The sequence below is a fragment of the Pogonomyrmex barbatus genome, unplaced genomic scaffold (assembly GCF_055798465.1).
Source record: "Pogonomyrmex barbatus isolate J1 unplaced genomic scaffold, ASM5579846v1 scaffold5, whole genome shotgun sequence".
Lineage (NCBI taxonomy): Eukaryota > Metazoa > Arthropoda > Insecta > Hymenoptera > Formicidae > Pogonomyrmex > Pogonomyrmex barbatus.
In genome coordinates, this window is record NW_028297149.1 from 230,909 (window position 1) to 250,202 (window position 19,294).

At 33.7% G+C, this 19,294-nt stretch overlaps 1 protein-coding gene and 1 pseudogene across 8 annotated transcripts in view; one reads left to right on the forward strand and one right to left on the reverse strand.

Annotated features, from left to right (window-relative positions):
• Positions 1 to 1,132: 1,132 nt before the first annotated feature.
• Positions 1,133 to 2,386, forward strand: LOC148935215 (uncharacterized; annotated as a pseudogene).
• Positions 2,387 to 3,076: 690 nt separating this feature from the next.
• LOC105422411 (lachesin) overlaps positions 3,077 to 19,294 on the reverse strand; it is a 707,047-nt gene continuing 690,829 nt past the window's right edge. For 6 of the 8 annotated variants that reach the window (XM_089081988.1, XM_089081989.1, XM_089081991.1 and 3 more), the window contains one exon: positions 3,077 to 8,108. In XM_089081988.1, the coding sequence (XP_088938114.1) occupies positions 7,687 to 8,108 (422 nt within the window). In that variant the 3' untranslated portion in view covers positions 3,077 to 7,686. The other 2 variants (XM_089081986.1, XM_089081995.1) reach the window with 2 other exon arrangements.

The following is a 19,294-nucleotide window of genomic DNA, read 5'->3' on the forward strand; positions in this document are numbered from 1 at the left end:
AATCGATTTTTTTTTATGTTAAAAAAACTTTTAATATTTTTCACATCTTCAAGATTTTGTTGTTATTGGAAACTTATGTTATGTTTCTTTTAAATAAAACCATATATTTTTATTTCCATGTTAGCATAATACATAAAGACAAGTTTAACCATATAACATTATGTATCGTTTTGATTATCTAAAAATAAAATTTAATTAAGGGGTAACATCATTCCTTAGGGTCTTAAAAATAAAATACAATTGATTTTATATGTGAAAAGAATTTTTTTCTCCTCTTTTTTTGAAGTTTCCTGCGGCGCCTTCGGCGCTTTGAATGAGCGCGCAGCGGCGAAGGAGCAGGTACACGTTTTGGAGCTCTTTAGATAATGTTCCTCCAGTTACCTGGCAAATTAAGTTTGATATATTGATATATACCAGAAGATGTCATTAGCATTCTAATTTAATTTCTATGTATATAGCATCAGAATAATAATTAAAACGTTGTTTACACGATGCTCTGTTTCTCTCGTGTGTTCTTACAACGGTGTCTTAAAATTGCGAAACTTTAAATTTGCGAACGTTTTTAGTGCTGTTTTTTTATATTTTTATCATGAGTGATCAAAAAAACTATTCCTCTAAAAAAGGGACTGCAGACAGTTCTACATATTCAAGAAGATCCAGCATCAAAAATAGACGACCGTCGAACAGATATAATGGAGTCGGATGCAGAGAGCGTTGAAACATCAGCTAAAAAGTTGAAGTCATCTAAAGAGAACTATGAAATAAAAATAGATGATACATTTAGTTATCGCATAGTACACTTTGCTGCTGTTTTTCTGCTATTTCGCAAGATGTTGTATGTAAAACGTATAAAACAGACATAACGATTACTGAGTCAAAGCGCGGCTTAAAATTTAAAATTGTTAGTTATTAGTTGTGCACGGTGCAATGATAAATTTATTTGTAGTAGCTCACAGATTGGTCATGTATACGATATAAATCGCAGAATTGTATTTGTAATGCGTTTATTGGGAATTGGTTGAATGGAATAAAAAAGTTTTGTGCTTTTATAGATTTTCCAATTTTTCAGTCTTTTTACGATTCCATTATTAGCACAATTTTTATCGCATCAAAAGCTGTTTGCCAAGAGAACATGAAAAAAGCTTTGAAACAAGAAAAAAATATGTCTGTAGAAAAAGGACAAACTGTATCAGGTGAGGGCAGCTGGAGAAAGCATTGCTTTTCATTGCTGTTTGGAGTAGTAATTCTGATTGGCTGGTATTCGGGAAAAGTGGTTGACATAATTGTAAAATCTAAATATTGTAAGGCCTGTGAATTTTGAAATGTGGAAGAAGAAAGAAGACACAGAAGAATACAACGAATGGCTACAAACGCATGTAAATGAATGTCAATCGAATCACGAGGGCTCGGCAGGAAAAATAGAGGTGGATGGAGTAATTGAGATGTTTCAACGCTCGGAAAATTATACAATATTAAATATGTTAATTATATTGGGGATGGTGGTTTAAAACTTTTAAAGGCATTTTAGATTCAGAGCCATATGCAGATACAACTGTGTCTAAAAAAGATATGCATAGATCATGTACAAAAGCGCATAGGCACGTCTAAGAAATTTAAAAAAGAAAGGACTTAGCGGAAAAGGGAAATTAAGGCAAGCTTATTGACGAATTGTCTCTTTATTATGGATTAGCTATTTGTCGAAATAGTGATTCTGTTGAAAAAATGCGAAATGACATCTGGACAATGCTGTATCATAAAATTTCGACAGACGAAAAGCCGCAGCATGACAAGTGCCCAAGCGGCTCAGATACATGGTGCTCTTCGCAAAAGGCAAAAGCTTGCAATGTTCTAGATTTATACACATATAAACCAGTAATGTTTGAAGAAGTTTTCAACGCAATTAAGCCTGTATACGAAAATTTAACGATGATCTTCTTAATCGCTGCTTAGGAGAATATACGCAGAATAGCAACGAATACTTTAATGCCATTATTTGCGCCGAAAGCTTATTCAAATAGAAAAAAAATTTTGGATATTGCAGCGTTTTATTTATATATATTGTGCAGTTACAATGATGGAATGAGCAATTCAATGCAAATTACGCAAGTATTGGGACTTAAAATAGGCATTAACTACTATAACTTCTGCGAGGAGGCGGATGAGCAACGCATACAACGATCGGAGCGCTCATTGACGGAGATGGCAAAAGAGGCTCGATCTACGTTGAAATTGTCAAAAAAAGAAGAAAATAAAGAAAATTCTCTTCTTGAAGGACAACTGTATGGGGCAGGAATAGCAGATTAGAAGTAAATTTAAATTTACGGTTTTTATACACGAAAAAAGATTACTTAAAACTTTAAACGCGTTTTTCTCAAAACGATTTTTTTCTGAAGCATTAGCAGACACATAACTCAAACAAATATAAACCGATTTACTTGAAATTTGGTGTACATCTTTAAAAATACATATCTCACGGAAGTATATAGGGATTTTTCGATTAATTAAAAACTTTTCTTTTTATAAACAAAAAAGTCATGATTTTTTTTCATTAAAATTGTTTTTCGAAAAGTTTACTATTTTTACAAAAATCAAAATTTCGAAAATTCCTTACGTACTTCCCTGGCAAATTTAATGTAATTTTCAAAAAAATTTTTTTTCTTTTAGCTCAAAATTTGCAGCTGCTACCTGTCCGCTAGTACAGCGCTTTCAACTTTGGCGCTATATTTATAGATTTTTGAGCGCCATTAAAAAAAAAGGTTTTTATAAATTTTAAAGTATATATATATAATAAATATATAAAGGGCAAAAAGTAAATTACTGTTAACTTTATTCAGTTTCACAAAAAATCCTCAAAATTTGGACCCATCAAGATGGTGTTACCCGTTAAACATAATCTACAAAGATGTCGATTTACAAAACAGTGAGGTCCAAATATGATTATTTTAAAAAATATATACAGAGAATACGTATAAAAATAGTATTATTCAAATACGTATAGAAATAGTATTATTTATTGATGTATGTAATATATGTGTTTAAAAGAATTGAAATATACGTTGATTTAAATAAACATACCTTTTAAATGTACTAAGGGTACAAACTGAAATATGTTTATTCGAAATTGTTTTCATCAAGTTTACATCAAGCTTACAAAATTATTTTAAATTTATATTAATTATTTAAATTTATTAGAGTAAATGTTTAAACTAGTTTTCACAATGCAAAGTTTCATTCTTTTCAGTAGATGCATAAATTCACTTAAACTTCTGTTTTACACTTCTAACGCACATTATACGACTTTGAATCTCTTCAATGCTATTAATCTCTTTTTATAAATTGTTTTATAAATTGTAAATATCCCTATAAGTAAAAATTTAAAGGATTTAAATTCGGTAAACAAGCTAGCCAATCATGTAAACTGTATGTTCCTATCCAATCTCCGAACACGTTTAAATGATTTCATATTAGAGCGTATTACACAACTATCTTGTTGGAAATAAATATTTTCTCGAATATTATTTGGAACACCTCATATCAATGTTGGAACTTAAAAATCGAGATATTAATAAGAAATTACAGTTTCCTCAAAAAGAAACAGTTCAATTAAACAATTATTCAACTCCTTCTTAATGTATGTAGCATATATGTACAAAAGAAAGACTCACTAAAAGAAAGATCACTAGTGTGTATACAGCATATACATACGCACATCTAAAAAAAACTTATTTATTCTTTTCCGATTTTTATGAAATTTATAGTTACTTTTTAAGTAGCTGAATCTGAATATAATATCAGAATTTCAAAAATAATTGGATTTTTATAAAAAATGATTATTCTAATCATTTGTCCCCATGGTAGTCGTATTCAAATATGATATCTAAATTTCAAAATTCCAAACAGCGGATCTAATATTAAGGATAAAGTTTAAAAAAACTTGTTATAAAAATGAATGCTTCAAAATTCTTATAGTCGCTGAATCGAAATATATCAGAATTTTGTTACTGTAAATGGCAGATCAAATTTTGTTGACAAAAATCACTTGAAAATAATAATTCATTTAAACTTTAAAATATCATATCAATATAGAGCAATTATTTATAAATCCTGCTCTCTGTCGATCTTAAAATCATGAAATGAGAACATGGCGAGTTTAAATTGCGTGGTTTTACTTTTTTTACTTTAAAATTTTTAATTTTTTTATTTTTAATATTTTCTTGTTTTTTAATTCTTTTTTATTAAAAAAAATTTTTTTATTATATTATGAATTCTTTATTCGTTTTATTTCTTCGTTTGTGTCTTTATTCGTTTTGTTTCTTGTTACTTTTTTATATTGCATTTTTATTTGACAATCGTTTATGTAGTAATCATTTTTATATTGCATTTTTATTTGATAATCGTTTATGTGATAATTATTTTTATAAGAATCTAATTATTTTTCCAAACTCTGATCTGTTATATTGAATCCGCTATTTTGAATTTTGAAATTTTGATATTGTATTCAGATTTAGCAAATTCAACCTTAATACTAAAATCGTATCGAAATCCAAAAAATTTTCTTTTCACTTTTTTTCAGTGATAGCACGAAAATCTTATTTCCGTCACACTGCGAAGAGATTAAAATACAAAATACATTTGAAAATATTTGAAACATACTTATTTAAACATAAAAATTATATACGCAGATCTAATGCGGACTAAAAATATCTATTCGGAATATCATTTCGATAGACATTATCATCATTTTATTCAAAATTTGACAGTTTTTTCAAGTAATGATTGGTTATGTATTTATAAAATATAAACATTGTGAAGCATTTCTTACGCATAAATGTTGGACTAGTGTCATTTTAAATAAGCGTTTCAGAGTTTTTTTTTATATTAGTGTTGACATACCTATTTCTGCGGCAATTTCTGAGTAGAAATATGTAGATTAACTTAAAAATGCTATTTGCTGAGTCAACAACAGCAGTATTGTTATCATTTGTTACTTGTTTAATGCGATGAATACGTTTTTCATCGAGAAATTTGTCGTGACGCAGAAAATGTTTAATTGTATAAAATATTTTCGTGGAACAATGAATTTTATTCAAATATCGTTTGTTATAAAGAACGATAGCTTCGCTTACATTTTTTTAAATACTTATTAAAGACTATTAACATACAGTGCTGTGAATAATTATACACTCAATTATATATTTTTATATTTTTCATAATATTTTATATTTTTATATTTTTTATAATATTGAAACAAAAGATGAAGAAACCGTTTATATATTTTCGTATTGATACAAAATAAAAATGAGAAAATAATAAACGAAAATTTTCTTCATCAGAAGCCTAAGAAAAATAAAATTTTCTTTTAAAATTGTATTTTAAGTTGTGAAAAAATATAAACTTAATATTAATTTTAGTATCTTCCCATTTAATATTTTGTTTATTTTTCTTTATTTTTTATTACTTGTAATAGCTCGCATGGCATGAGAGCGAGTGTGACCTAGTAGACGCATTGATTTAATACATTAGAGATCCCAGGTTCGATTCCCGGCAGAACCAAAATATTTTCATACGCTCGTGTCTGCTCTTGACGATGTGGCAAACCATGAGAGTATTCTTGCCCACAGAACCTTCCCAAAAAGTTTGTCGTTCGAAATTGGCATTAAAATGTACGCCCCACATATTTGTGCATCATTTACGTGCGCATTACAGGCATATGAGAGTGAGGTAGTACAGGCTTTAAGCCTATATGGAAGAAGAAGAAGAAAATAATAATCTTCTAATACTACCAAATAATAATTCGGCTTGTAATAGCCAATTAGAAAAATTATCACTTAAATTTTTTACAGTTTCATTTGAAATATCTGCGCAAGCGAACTCTATTCATTTTTTAATTTGAGCAATATTGTCAATTTATAGCTCGATCATAAATTTTCTTTGCAAGAATATCACAAATTTTCAATAGAGTTAAAATTAGGATTCAGTGCTAATCATGATAATAAATCTGAACTCTTGAAATCACCTTTTTGTAAAGAAAGCTGTATAGATAGGAACATTATTCTGGAAAATTATTTTCTGTTAATGTTATGAAAAGCAACAAATAGTTATCTTATATCTGTTAATAACCAGTAGCATTCATTCTACCATTTACGAAAATTATTTTACTTTTAAAACTTTTTTTAAAGGCAGCCATGACATTTCCTTGAACTCTCCACGACATCATCTTTTTTTCTTTCCTTAAATCGTGTCAATAATAAATTGAATCCATCAAGCTCCCATCTATTTCTATATGTTTCCTTTTTGAATGTATTTTTCAGCAAATTTTAGTCTAGCACAACACACACAATCGATATGTCTATTTTAGTCTAGCATCGATAGTCTAGCATGAGGTTTTTGTATCGTTGGTTTCCTTAAACATTTTTGATATTTAAACTTCCCAGAGTCTGCAACCCACTTTTGTACAAGACTGGAATCACATAATATAAATCAGGGAAATATTTCAGAAATCTGGAAAAAACACTTTCAGATACTTGCAATAATACTACCAAATGAAAAATGATCTGTCAAAAGCATGGAATCTTCTCAATGACCTATGAACAATAACTGGGTTTATAAATATTCACAATCGTAGCAGTACGCAGTTTTGTTTCAAGTACTAAGTAGATAGTTTGTACAGGCAAATAACAACAAAAAATTGTTTCCGTACAAAAATTCTTACTATCCAATTGCAAATATATTTGATATGATGTCATTTCTTGAAAAGAAAGCAGAAAGTATTTGAGTTTATAATTATTCAGCACTGTATTTACTTTTTCGATATGAAAGTAGCGATTTGTTATCGAATGTCTAATATACATATTGAAGATAATAAACTGAATTGATTCCGTGATTATATCTCATACAAACAACTATTAAGACTTTATATGTTTCTCTCCTTGTACATACATTCCTTAATATGACCATGTTTGTTTATATTTGGGTTTTACTCTGTATCAATAATAGATTCATGGATATTTGAAAATTAATTGAATTATCTTGAGATTGAGTGATTAAAATGAAATAAAATGCTATATCATTGAATTCATATTTTTGTATGTAATTTATATTTTACAATAAAATGGAAAAAAATATATGACTTTATCTATAAAAATATAAATTGTAAATAAAAAAACATAAACATTGACTTAAATTTTTTGTTAACAACTTTGAAATTTTTCTTACGTAATTAATTCTTTATTAGAAAAATAAACTTTTGTTTGAAACATTTTATCGTTAATTCATCGAAAGTATTAAAAAAATCATGTTTATGCTCAATACAAAGACCATCTTGTATATATAAATTCAAAAAGAAAATGAGGCACCTGAGATTCTACCTGCTGAGTAAGATATCATCTATTATATTTTATTTTTTGAATATATCCTCACTTTATTACATTTATTATTTATTATTGAAATTAGAAATCGAAACCAATCTTGCAGTTTCAAAAATTCTAATAAAAAATTCTAATTCACTATTTCAACAATAATGCTGAATCTTTAACTGGAACTATCATACCATATTACCATTCTAATTTCGACGATCAAAACTGAGTCACTCCATGTATATCCTCGTTTGACTATGGATAACGCGATACAATAAATGACAATATTACACAATTTCATACTTGATATTTTCAGTGTCGAGTCTTACATTTACGCACGTCGCAAACTCCAATTTGTCTGCAGGACTAGTTTGATCGTGGCAAACATGGTGAACAAAGCAGTGCAAGCCATCATTGACGGTGATGATGCCATGCTATGCTGCATGGCGGCAGGATTATCGCCTTTAAAAACATGCACTAGTACTCGTGCCGGCTGCGCATTACTGGCTTTGCAAGTGTAATTGCCCGAATGGCGATCCGATGCTCTTGGCACTTCTAACCAACTCTCTCGGTTGATGATATCAGTGCTGACGTTGACACCCTGATCGACGTCGTAATTAATCATACGGAAGTTGTGATACCAGAAGAGATACGAGGGTACTTCTGTAGACTTCTTTACCAGACAATGAAGCTGCAGTGTACTACCAGGTCTCACAAATTTCTCCGCCGGGCCGGCTATCTCCGCTCTGGCTTCTGCAAATGGCCGAACGTAATACATGAAAACTATTTATAATTCCGGGTAGATATCACAGTATTGTTTATTATTATGGATATGTGAGAGACCATCTCGAAATTGAGAAAAAAGAACAACTCATATAAGAAATGATATAACAAGGATCTTGAATATGTCATGCCAGGATTTCTCAAATGAATTGTTAAGATTACAAAACTGATATATAATTATATAATTATTAATATATAATTATTCCTATAAAACTCTCGTGATAACATTTAGAAATAATAATTTCCTTTAAAATAATATATTATAGAATAATAATATATTATACTTCCAATAATATATTATACTTCCCGAGTTGTTTTTTTGATTAAATAAAAATTTTCCTTTCTTTCGAAGCTCGGACGTAACAGTGTATTAAATTGTGTATTAAATTGATATATTGGTATATCAATTTAATACAACTATCTCAGACAGCACACATGTCTAAAAGACATGTCTTATAAGAGACGTCTTTAAGACTTTAGACAAAAAGATATCATAAATACGTCTTTTGAACATATCTTAAAGATGTCTTAAAGATATCCTTTTAAAAATGTTTTTAAGACTGTATCTGACGTCTTTCTGATGTCTCAAAGACAAATTTTCTAACAAGGGAAGTATTGCAATTATCTCCCATCCCCTCCCCCGATTTTAATGAGTTTCGAGTATGTTAAAATATGAACAAAAATAAGAAACATATACTTTTTTTTATCTGCGTTCTCGAACATTAAGAGGAAACCATCTCTTTAAAAAAAAATCGATTTTTTCTTCCTGAGTAAATATCGTCCAAACCGTTAAATATATGAAAAAAAGTTTTAAATAAAAATTTTACGGTTGCAAATACATTATAACGACGCATTTGAATTTTTCAAAAATGTTATATTTTGGAACCCTCTCCACCCCCCTAATTTTCGAAAATTTTTAAATTTTTATAAACACATAAATTCAAGAGCATTTTATGCTGAATACAACGGTATATAATAAAATCATTTTCGGAAATCGCATTTTTGGAAAATGAGCGAGAAATACCTCTATATATTCGCTCCATATATATTAGTCTCATACTGCATTGGCTGCGTGGGACAATGTTAAAGATGAAATGATATGACGTAGTTCGTTAGTACAGTATCAGCAACAATAATTATTGAAATTATTGAAGAGCTTTTTTGTACTTTTTTATACTTTTCAAATACTTTTTGCTATAATAATAATAATCTAATCTAATAATAATCTATAATAATAATCTATAATAATAATAATAATCATCAGAGTAAAATTATATCAGACACCTCGTATAAATTAACAAGAGGAAATAGAGGCCAGAACAAGCGAAATGACGTGACAAAAACAAATTGGAGTAAACAATATTTATTATAAAACCAACAATTAGCAGAGTTACTTTCAATATAAATTTGATATTGTCCATTTCAGCTTTGCGGAGTCTTTTTCAGCAATTTTTCTTAACAAAAGCGGTAAAAAACGAAGGGAAATTGTAAATGCATAAAAACTGGTTCGGTGAAAGAACGTGTCACATTTAAATTTAAGCGCAAATAGATAAAAGATTATAAAAATACGAACATAATAATTATAAGAGTAAAATTAAAAGTTAACAGTTCCTTCTAGACGCATAAATTTTTTATGCATTTATAATTCCCCTGCAATAGCTGCCATACAACCAAAATTAATTAAATGAACAATATTTTATAAAAATAATCATTTCTTTATTTGTAACTTATTTTTAATTGTCCACGGTACTGCATACATTCTTTGATATATCATCAAACATATTTGAATACTTTTTAACAAATCCACTATCATTATTAAGGGGATGCTGAACTTGTCTGTATTACCGACAAAACAAAGTAATTTTGTATTGCTTTCATTTTTTATTAACTTTATAGATCTGGAAATCCTTTCCACAATTAGAGTTTATATATTAATACGTGCTTAGCATATGAATTTGATACCAAGAACGAGAGAAATTTTAATAATTTACATCTTTTTTACCATCGAGAGTCACTTGATGAAAGTATGTGCTTAATATAAAAATTCTGCAGTCTGTACTTATACGGTTACTATTAGATTACTAACTTATCAGAAGAGACGACGTAGAGTTCTTATAATTAGGCTTAGACACTTATTACGAATACGAGAGTATCATAAAAATTCATTTGTATGTGTGCGTGCGAGATGGATATGGTCGACTGTCAAAAACAGAAGATTAATCGACGAATAATACGATAGAGGGCACTATAACATCTCAAGACGCGCACAAGAAATGCATTCACAAAATATATAAAAAATATGTCTCACACACACACACACAAAAGAAGAGAATAGAAATATTAGCCTACTCTCTTGCGCTCGACGCACCGTGAAAAAAGAATAGAAATACTGTCCTACTCTCTCGCGCTCGATACGCCGTGAGAATAGAATAGAAATACTATCGTACTCCTGTATGAAATCGCATCTAGAAAGAACTGGGGAAGCAACTAAAATGTCGATAATTTATCGCATGATAAATTATCAATCTATAATTCCACTATATATTATCATATTCTAAGTAAAGATACACACACACACACACACACACACACACACACACACACACACACAAATTACGTTCAGAAATGCATCCGTAGTATCTATAGATTACGTACAATGCCATTCAATAGATCTGTTCCTTTTAGCAGTCTAGTGTAAGAAAGATAAACTGTGAACTATTCGTAAATAATAAACGTGGTAATATCGCGAATCCACGAATGTTTTCATGATATTCCCTCCGCGCCGCGTCGCCGAGCGCCAACGCGCCCCACATCGCACCACGCGCCGTATCACGGAGTGTCAATGCTTCCTGCGCCGCACCGATACCGCGTCATGAAAGCGAGCAAGCGCCCCGCTGATACCTCACCACCGAACTCTTCTCCTACTATAATCCACCCCCACTTCAATTCCTTATCTATCCCAAAGAGCCTATCATCTGTATTCCTTTTTTCCGATTCTGTGAAAGAAGATACATCTCTCGAGATCGACCAATCCGACCGATCTGAAAAATACCGAGGTCGGATTTCGGATATAAAAAGGCATCGTTCTCCACAGAAGATCAAATAAGAAGAGAGAGTGTGCGTTACGGCGGGGCCCGACCACGAACCAGTCGTGAAAACTCGTAATTATTTTGCGAAAAAATACCACCTCAGGAACCTGGATCTCCTGCTTACCGGGCAGGCATCTTATTCCTTCGACTACCGAGGCATGTGATGATATTTATCGCAAATAACGTATTTAGAATAACACGTCAACAATACAATGATACATATATATACGCATATTACAATATACATATATACATGTAGTCTTTCGAATCCCTTCGTTCTATTCTCGGCTCTTGAGAGCAAGTCCTTGCAAGAGATTTACACTGAAAAAGCCGAGTACCCGAACACGGCGAAAGTCAGAGCCTTTTTGGGGTCTCCTCAACGCACTAAATCCGCTTAACCAGGCCGAACCGCCTCCTCATTCTTCCGCCATCCGCATCCGTATCCGATAATCACCGAGAGATACTGGAGGTTTCCCCACGCCAAGTACGCTTGACCGCCACCGCATCTTACTATCCGTACCCGGCTATGCCGAAAGATACTGGGGCCTCCCCAATATGCTAAATACGCTTAGTGCGGCTCCGCCGAATTCCGCCGCTGAGTATCGGAGCTCTTCCGGATACGACAGCGCGATCAATCCACCATCTATCAAGTACTGGGGCCCACCCCAGTCAATCGAATACGCTCAGAGTAGCAATATAAGGCCGGTTCTAACTCGGGAGTTCCGAGAAGGGTATGAGGTTCCGAGGGGCAGAGGAGTTGACGCGGGGCGGCACTCCATAAGCGATGGGTGCGGAATTTGCGAGGCAAGAGAGGAGGGAAGTCACTATCCGCGAAGCGAGGGGTCCTCGGCATGACGTCACACGGTACGGGTTCTGTCGCCAGCTGCCGTTCGCCGCCGCCACCCGCCGCCATGTTCTTTCTCTTTTCTAGTTTTTCTTCTCTCTTCCTTCCTCTTTTCTTATGCGTTCTCTCTTTTCCCATCAAGGTATCTCATTTTATCTTAATATTTTTCTGTAATTTGAATTTTTAATATTAATTATTTTTTTAAAGAAGATTTTAAAAAAATATAAAATATTAGTTTTCAAATTCAAATTTATTATTATGGTTGATATTATTATTATTCGCGATAAGATGCGTCAGCACGCGCTATCGCAACGAAACCGCTAACGCTGAATTGAAAGGAAGAATGGAGAATAAACCGAGTAATATATATATCGTAATATATATTTATTGGTCATATAATGCATAATGGACAATATTATCTATAGCGTACGTTAATAATTTACAATTTATAATTGAAGTTTTGTTCTTAATTTTAAAACGTCTCTATCTTCGCGTCGATCGGTTTTTGCAGAATAGCGTCGGTCGGATATGGTCAGGATTCGGTACGAGAAATAAAATATCGTGTCTCTTTATATATCTCGGTTTATATTTACAATGCCGACTGGCGGTGGTTTTTGTATGTATGGTTTTTGTACAGTATTTACATGTACCTTTCGGTATTTCGCCGTTGGTACGGCGAAAAGACGCGCGGTTTCTAAGTATTATATACTCGCTCGGCTCGCGGTCGGTTCTCCGAATTCGGCGCGTTCCTCGATAGGCGCGGCGCGGGCGCGAAGGCGCGGGGGGTTCGGCCGTCTTGTTTTGACGGATCAGCTGTGTGTAGTGCTATGACGGATCAGCTGTGTGTAGTGCTATGACGGATCAGCTGTGTGTAATGCTATGACGGAAGCTCCCTGCTTCTCGATCGTCAGAGGAAGATGTGCACAAGGGCTTTCTTTGTGGAGCCCAGGTTGAGAAGCTCCTCAACCTGTGAATACTTGTGCGCTGGTGGATTTAGAGAAGCGATCGGCCAGAAGCTCCTGGCACGATAGGTAGCACCCTAGATCGCTTTTGGAGATGATTGGGAATATCGAGAGTAGTATCGGACTGGTTACTGTCTCGCCGGAGATAGGTCTCGATTATCTCCCGGAATCGCCTAATATACCCGAGCCGGCCATCAGTCGGGAGTCGTCGGGTACGGGTCGGGGTAGTTCCGGGGGATGTTTTTGTCGGAATCCTCGCGACATTTCGCCGAACGCGCTCGGGAATTCTGCGAGGATGTTCGGTGGCGCGGTCGGTAGCGGGGCCGGCGGCGGTGGCCTTACCGTGTGCGTGTTGTCCCACGCGGCGCGCACGTGAAGTCGCGTGATCTTCGGTTTGCCGCGTCCGCTGTTCGACGGGCTTTTCGCGACGGTGGAATCGCGGAAGAATCGCCGTGTCGGCGCCCCGACGATTGATCGGTCGGGTATTAACATTGTTAATAATTGAGGGGGGTGAATCGGGTGTCGTTATAATTTTATGATTAATATTATTTATTTTTTATCTATTTTATACATCATTTGATACACTCCGAAATTAGATATCACATGCAAAAATATTCCACATCGGTCAACGATACAAAAAATATATATATATATATATATATATATTTTTAAGGTGGTAAGATTATTTTATCGGACACATGTTAAAAATTACAAACTTGCAATTTTACGTAGGTCAATAAAATATATTTTATTAAACATAACGAAATATAAAAAACGTTAATTTAAGAATATAATATGATAGAATACAACATATGTTAGAAAATAAATTCCAAAATACTGAAATTCTAAAATATAAAATATCATCACATGCCTCGGTAGTTGAAAGGATAAGAAAGGATGCCTGCCCGGTAAGCAGGATCCAGGTTCGATTTCTGGCTGAAGTGGTATTTTTTCGCAAAATAATTACGAGTTTCCACAACTGGTTCGTGGTCGGGCCCCGTCGTGACGCACACCCTCCCTTCTTATTAGGGTACTATCTATATAGACGTATTATACGATGATTGTGAAACCTTTACTATGCCTCCTTCCAACAATTCTTCCACTTGTCTGTTTCATCCTTATGAATTTGTGGAAATCTATATTGTCGAGTATTTATTGGTCGGTCGTCTGTGGTCGGTATTTGATGTTGTAGCATGTGAGTTGCCGTTAGTTTCTCTCCAGGTATATGAAATCTATCCTGGCTGTTTTTTATAAGGTTTTTTTATATTTTCCTTTTCCCGATCGTCTAAGTGTTCGAGTCGTAATAACTGTACAATTTGAGTATCTAAATCTATCCTTTGTTGTTTCTTTTGATATTACTAGGCATTTTTGTGAATTATTAATCATAACACTGGTTTAATTCTGTAAATTTTTCTTTGTGCTTTCAATTTCCGTTTATGCATAAATTTATTCAACATTTCTTGCGATTGGGCACGTGCTAAAAAAAGTTTTATTAGATGATTTATTTTTCTTTTTAGTATGCAATTTTTTATTTATTTTCCTTAATTGAATCTTTTTAGTAAGTTTTTAATAAGTTTTAATAAGAGTTATACAAGAGATTTTTCCTTTATTAACTTTATTTTTCGAGTATTTTTTGATTATTGGGATTTCGAGGCTTTTGAGTAGGAGAGCTCTCATTTTTTCTCTCTCCTGGATTGAGTTGTGCCGAATTGTGTGGTGAGGCTTAGTAACTTCTTCCCTCACAACCGAGAGACTGAGCCTACTAGAAGAATGCGGAAACTCCCCCCTGTTTCTCCGAGGTTTTCTAGAAAGGATGAGGTCAGATCGCGTAGTGAGGTTTATTTATAAATAAATGAATAAATTTATTTTAAAAAGTTTTATATATATATATATATATATTAAGTACATACTTAGAGTTATATATATTAAGTATATATATATATATATATATATATATATATATATATTATTATTATTAATAATATATACATTATAATATATATATATATATATATATATATATATATATATATATATATATATATTAACTTCCCTCCTCGCAACTGACGGAGTCGGAGCCTTCTAGAGGAGTGCGGAAACTTCCCTCCGTTTCTCCGAAATTCGGAATCCGACGACGAATCCTTGCAGATCCGCAAACATTGGAACGATTATGATGAAAAAACAATTCCTTTGAGACTACGCTCCTTTGAGACGCATCGACAAATACGTCGAATTTTTATTCCTTTCTTATATTAAAAAAGAAGGGACATTTGCAAACGTTGCAGTTTACATAATCTTGCGCACTACATTGAATAACGAACAATACTCGACGACGCAATCGTGCAAGATGAGACAATAAACGGTAGTATTCGGCGGTATATTTTCTTTGCAATCAAATTTTACTCGTACATCTACAGTCGCGCCCTTGATAAACTCGTTTTGTCGAGCAGTCAATCACAATAGGTCCTTTTGTCAAAAATGTTCCTACGGTGGAAAACGTTTCATAACAATCGTATCCGTAATATGATTTACGAAAACGTGCATACATGTCAAAGAGGATGGCGTATCTATTTTTATTAAAATCTAGATTTAAGTCGTCGTACGGATAAAATTCGGAATTTAAATAAAGTTTCACATTGGTCAATTTACAGTCATCGAATATCGTAATATCTTCAGACATGTTATTCTTTCGACCCATCTGCAGAGCAAAGATAACGTACTGTGATTTTTCTAGCTGAATCGACGTTTTTATAGTCCATGAATGTTTGGTCGTACTTTGTAATAAAGGATACTCGTATAGATCCCACGAGCAAAAACTGATGTTCAGATATCCCATTTTTCAAAGCTTGCAACAAAGTTTATTGATTTCATTCAACATTACATGAGGCATTTGTCACTATATTTTGAATAATTTTATTTCCAGTTCCATCGTCGAAACTCTCACCATACAGTTGTTGTCGCTGCGCGTATCAATTCGTGACGAGCGTTAACAATCACACGTTTGTAATCTTCGCAAAAGCCAAACAACAGATTAAGCGATACGTAAAAATTAAAGTATTCTTCCGATATGGCCGATGAAATGTCCCATCCTGCGTTTCGCAAAATTAGCGCCTTGTCATACGTCAGCGACACATAATTCTTGATTGTACTAGTTATTCCGACATTTCTGTGGCGATCAATCTCCAGACTATTGAGTTCGTATCGAATTTTATCAAACATAAATGCTACGCAATTGTTTCCAAGAGTTGTCACTGATTCATTATTTTTCTTCTTTGTCAATTTTCCTTCGACATAGAAAAAGCTTTCGCATGGCAAGGTGTATAAATCTTGCTGTTGTATAAGTATTCTTATTTCATCGTTATGTCCAAACGTCGTGTTTGTGTACGGATTATACGTGTGAGTCTCAATCTTGATAACGCGATCATCAAAGACCGATTCATTTCCAATATTTAAGATATCAATCATTTCAAACGATAAATCCTAATGATCTTAAAAATTTAACGTTGGATATGTTAAGTTTTTTTCTACCGTGTGATTTAGTACTCTTGATCGTTGCCTCAAAAATTATCTTTTATTTATTTCACCTGCTCGTTCAATACTAGCATTTCATTCAACACCCTTGTTATCGCTATCGTCTGCGTACATGCAATCTAATGATGATTTCCTCTCCACGAAAATCGAGCAATCGGCCGTTTTGATCCACAATGCGTATCATTAAATCCGTAATGCTCCGTGCGATCGGAAAGTAAATGATTTGCGTCGACGTTTCCGATATTTTATATCCTGGCAGCACGCTTGATGAAAACTCATGTATCGTATGTATACACGTCGTTGCTGTACGCATCAACGGTCATATTGCATTCTATGCGAATAATATTTATGTTGACGATATTTATCGATACGTCTGATTCGTGCCATTGTTGAATGCGATTCGACGAAAATCCAAGCAGCAATCCAATGTCGGATTTGGCGAAATTTATTCAATAAGCACACTTGATCTCGCTCTTCATCGTATTGCTATTAGCTCGAATAATCAGTGGATACTCGTTTCCCTTCATCTTTTCTTTCGAGCATCTTCTTTTTCGCAATATCATTGAGACGAGGATATTGTTCTAATATTGCACGTATTAGATATCTGCTTATGTCATACAGTTCGTACGATCCTTCGAACTGAGAAATGACAATTTTTTTGTCATTTCTTTGTCAAAGTAAAATTTGTTATTAGACAATGTTAATTATTTTTGTTATTAGACAATTCAATATCGCGTGGTACGTTTCAAAATCTTCCAGACCAGAGCTCGTAATCATCATCGCTCAAATGGCTGCAAACTAGCTTACCGAGAGCAGACTACTCTTACCGGTCAACGTAAACGTTAGTGACATGTTTGATCGAATACTGACTTTATACAACGCAATGTCGGTCTTAAATCGATTGTCAACTCCCTTCAGAAACTGCAGATATAGTTGTCAACAATTGCTTTGATCATACGTTAATATGCCGTGCGATTATACTCGATGTATGTCTTTTCTAGATATCGTAATATCCCAATTCCTTCGATGGTTAAAAAAGAGCCAAAACTATCAAAATAAATAGCTCAATCCCTCCTCTTTGCATACGCTACCCAATAAGTACATGATCTCTCAGCATTATTCAAATTCAAGATACCACTTTCGTTTCGATGTACTCCTGTAGGTAAGATAGTACGTATAAAAACGCCTCTAAAATATGGAATGCGCATACGCGTTGTCAATTGTTGTAGTTGTACATTGGTAGTTATACATTTAGAAATTTTTAACATTTTTAACATCTCTTTTTTTTTTTCTTGAAGAAGCACTCTCATTCACGCTTGTACGGAGCGAGATAAAGTTCATGACCTTCCATAGCACGATTATGATGTTCTTTCAGCTGATGTTGCGCGGCTTTGCTATCGTTCACTGCCTTGGCAACTCCCGTCACTTCACCAATTAATGAACCAAGAACTCCCAACAATGACAGGATAGGTAGAATATCACTGCGTTTTGCTACCGGAAGTATTCTTTTATTCATTGCTTTCTTTGTTGGCTTCTTCTTCGTTTTCAAACCCATGTCGATTTTTGTCTCAGCCTTCATGGCCGCCCAGACGACTGCGGCGGCAAGAATCTTTCACCCAGAGAATCTCTCGCGGTGATGCGTTTTCGCGCTTTCGCGGCGAGTATATTGTCGGCTACATGTCGTTTAGCGAGATCATTGCTTTGTGAATAGATTATATCATGTTCGCGACACGCAGCATCCAATAGACTAATTCCTCGAGCGCCTGTAGCCAACTGCTTTTTTAAATGCGTTCCAGGATCGCAAAATTTTTATCCGGGGATATGCAGTTCGAAAGAAAGCGCATTTATCGCTCGATTTAACAAACCTCTACCTCTCGCTGACATTCATCACAATTCTTTATCAACGGTGTCGGACTGTCGATGTACGTTGCCACGGTTGATTATAATGTTCGATGCAGCGACGATAAATCGAACCTCCAAATCTGTCTTTATATGGCAACTTGTCCCACAAGAGTTTTATGCAATTTTGAAATTCTCATAGCAAAACAACTTTCGGTATATATTGTAACTGTTCGGATGTTATATTGTAAATATTAACATAAGATAAGAAATTTTGATTACTGAGCGGTTTCACTCCGTATTCTATACTATACTCGATACTATAATGTTGTTAATTGTTGTTGATACGTCGACTAGACAACGTCTATGAACATGAATAACAACGAGAAGATTAGAGATCGCGAAAAGATAGTGAAGCAGATTGTTGCAAAACGAGCGATTCAATTCGCAAGAAGTATTGCGCCTTAAAAACGGGTAAGATGGAGGAGGATATTGCTTTGAAAGTTCAAACCGATTGTTGAACCTTTGATTCAAATTGTTGAAAATACTGGCGATGAAAAATCTAACTATAAGATGGAGCCTAACGTAACAAAAGAGACAAAACGAAAACGGTCGCAAAATTTAGATAATTCACTGATAACTTCTATTCTACGAAAACGATCAAACGCTTTATCGGATATATCAGTGATAATCTCTGTTCCGATTAATGTAACATATCATGCAACGCCATATGGCAGTCTTCGAACAATATTTTATCTGTCGAAGATGTTTTCGAAACTATCAACGAGTCATTGGTGACGTCTGTTCGACGTCAGTTAAGTATAAACCTCGGAAGGTCTAAAAACGTTGCGAAATCATCTCGGTCCACTAGAACAAAAGTACGTGGGAGCT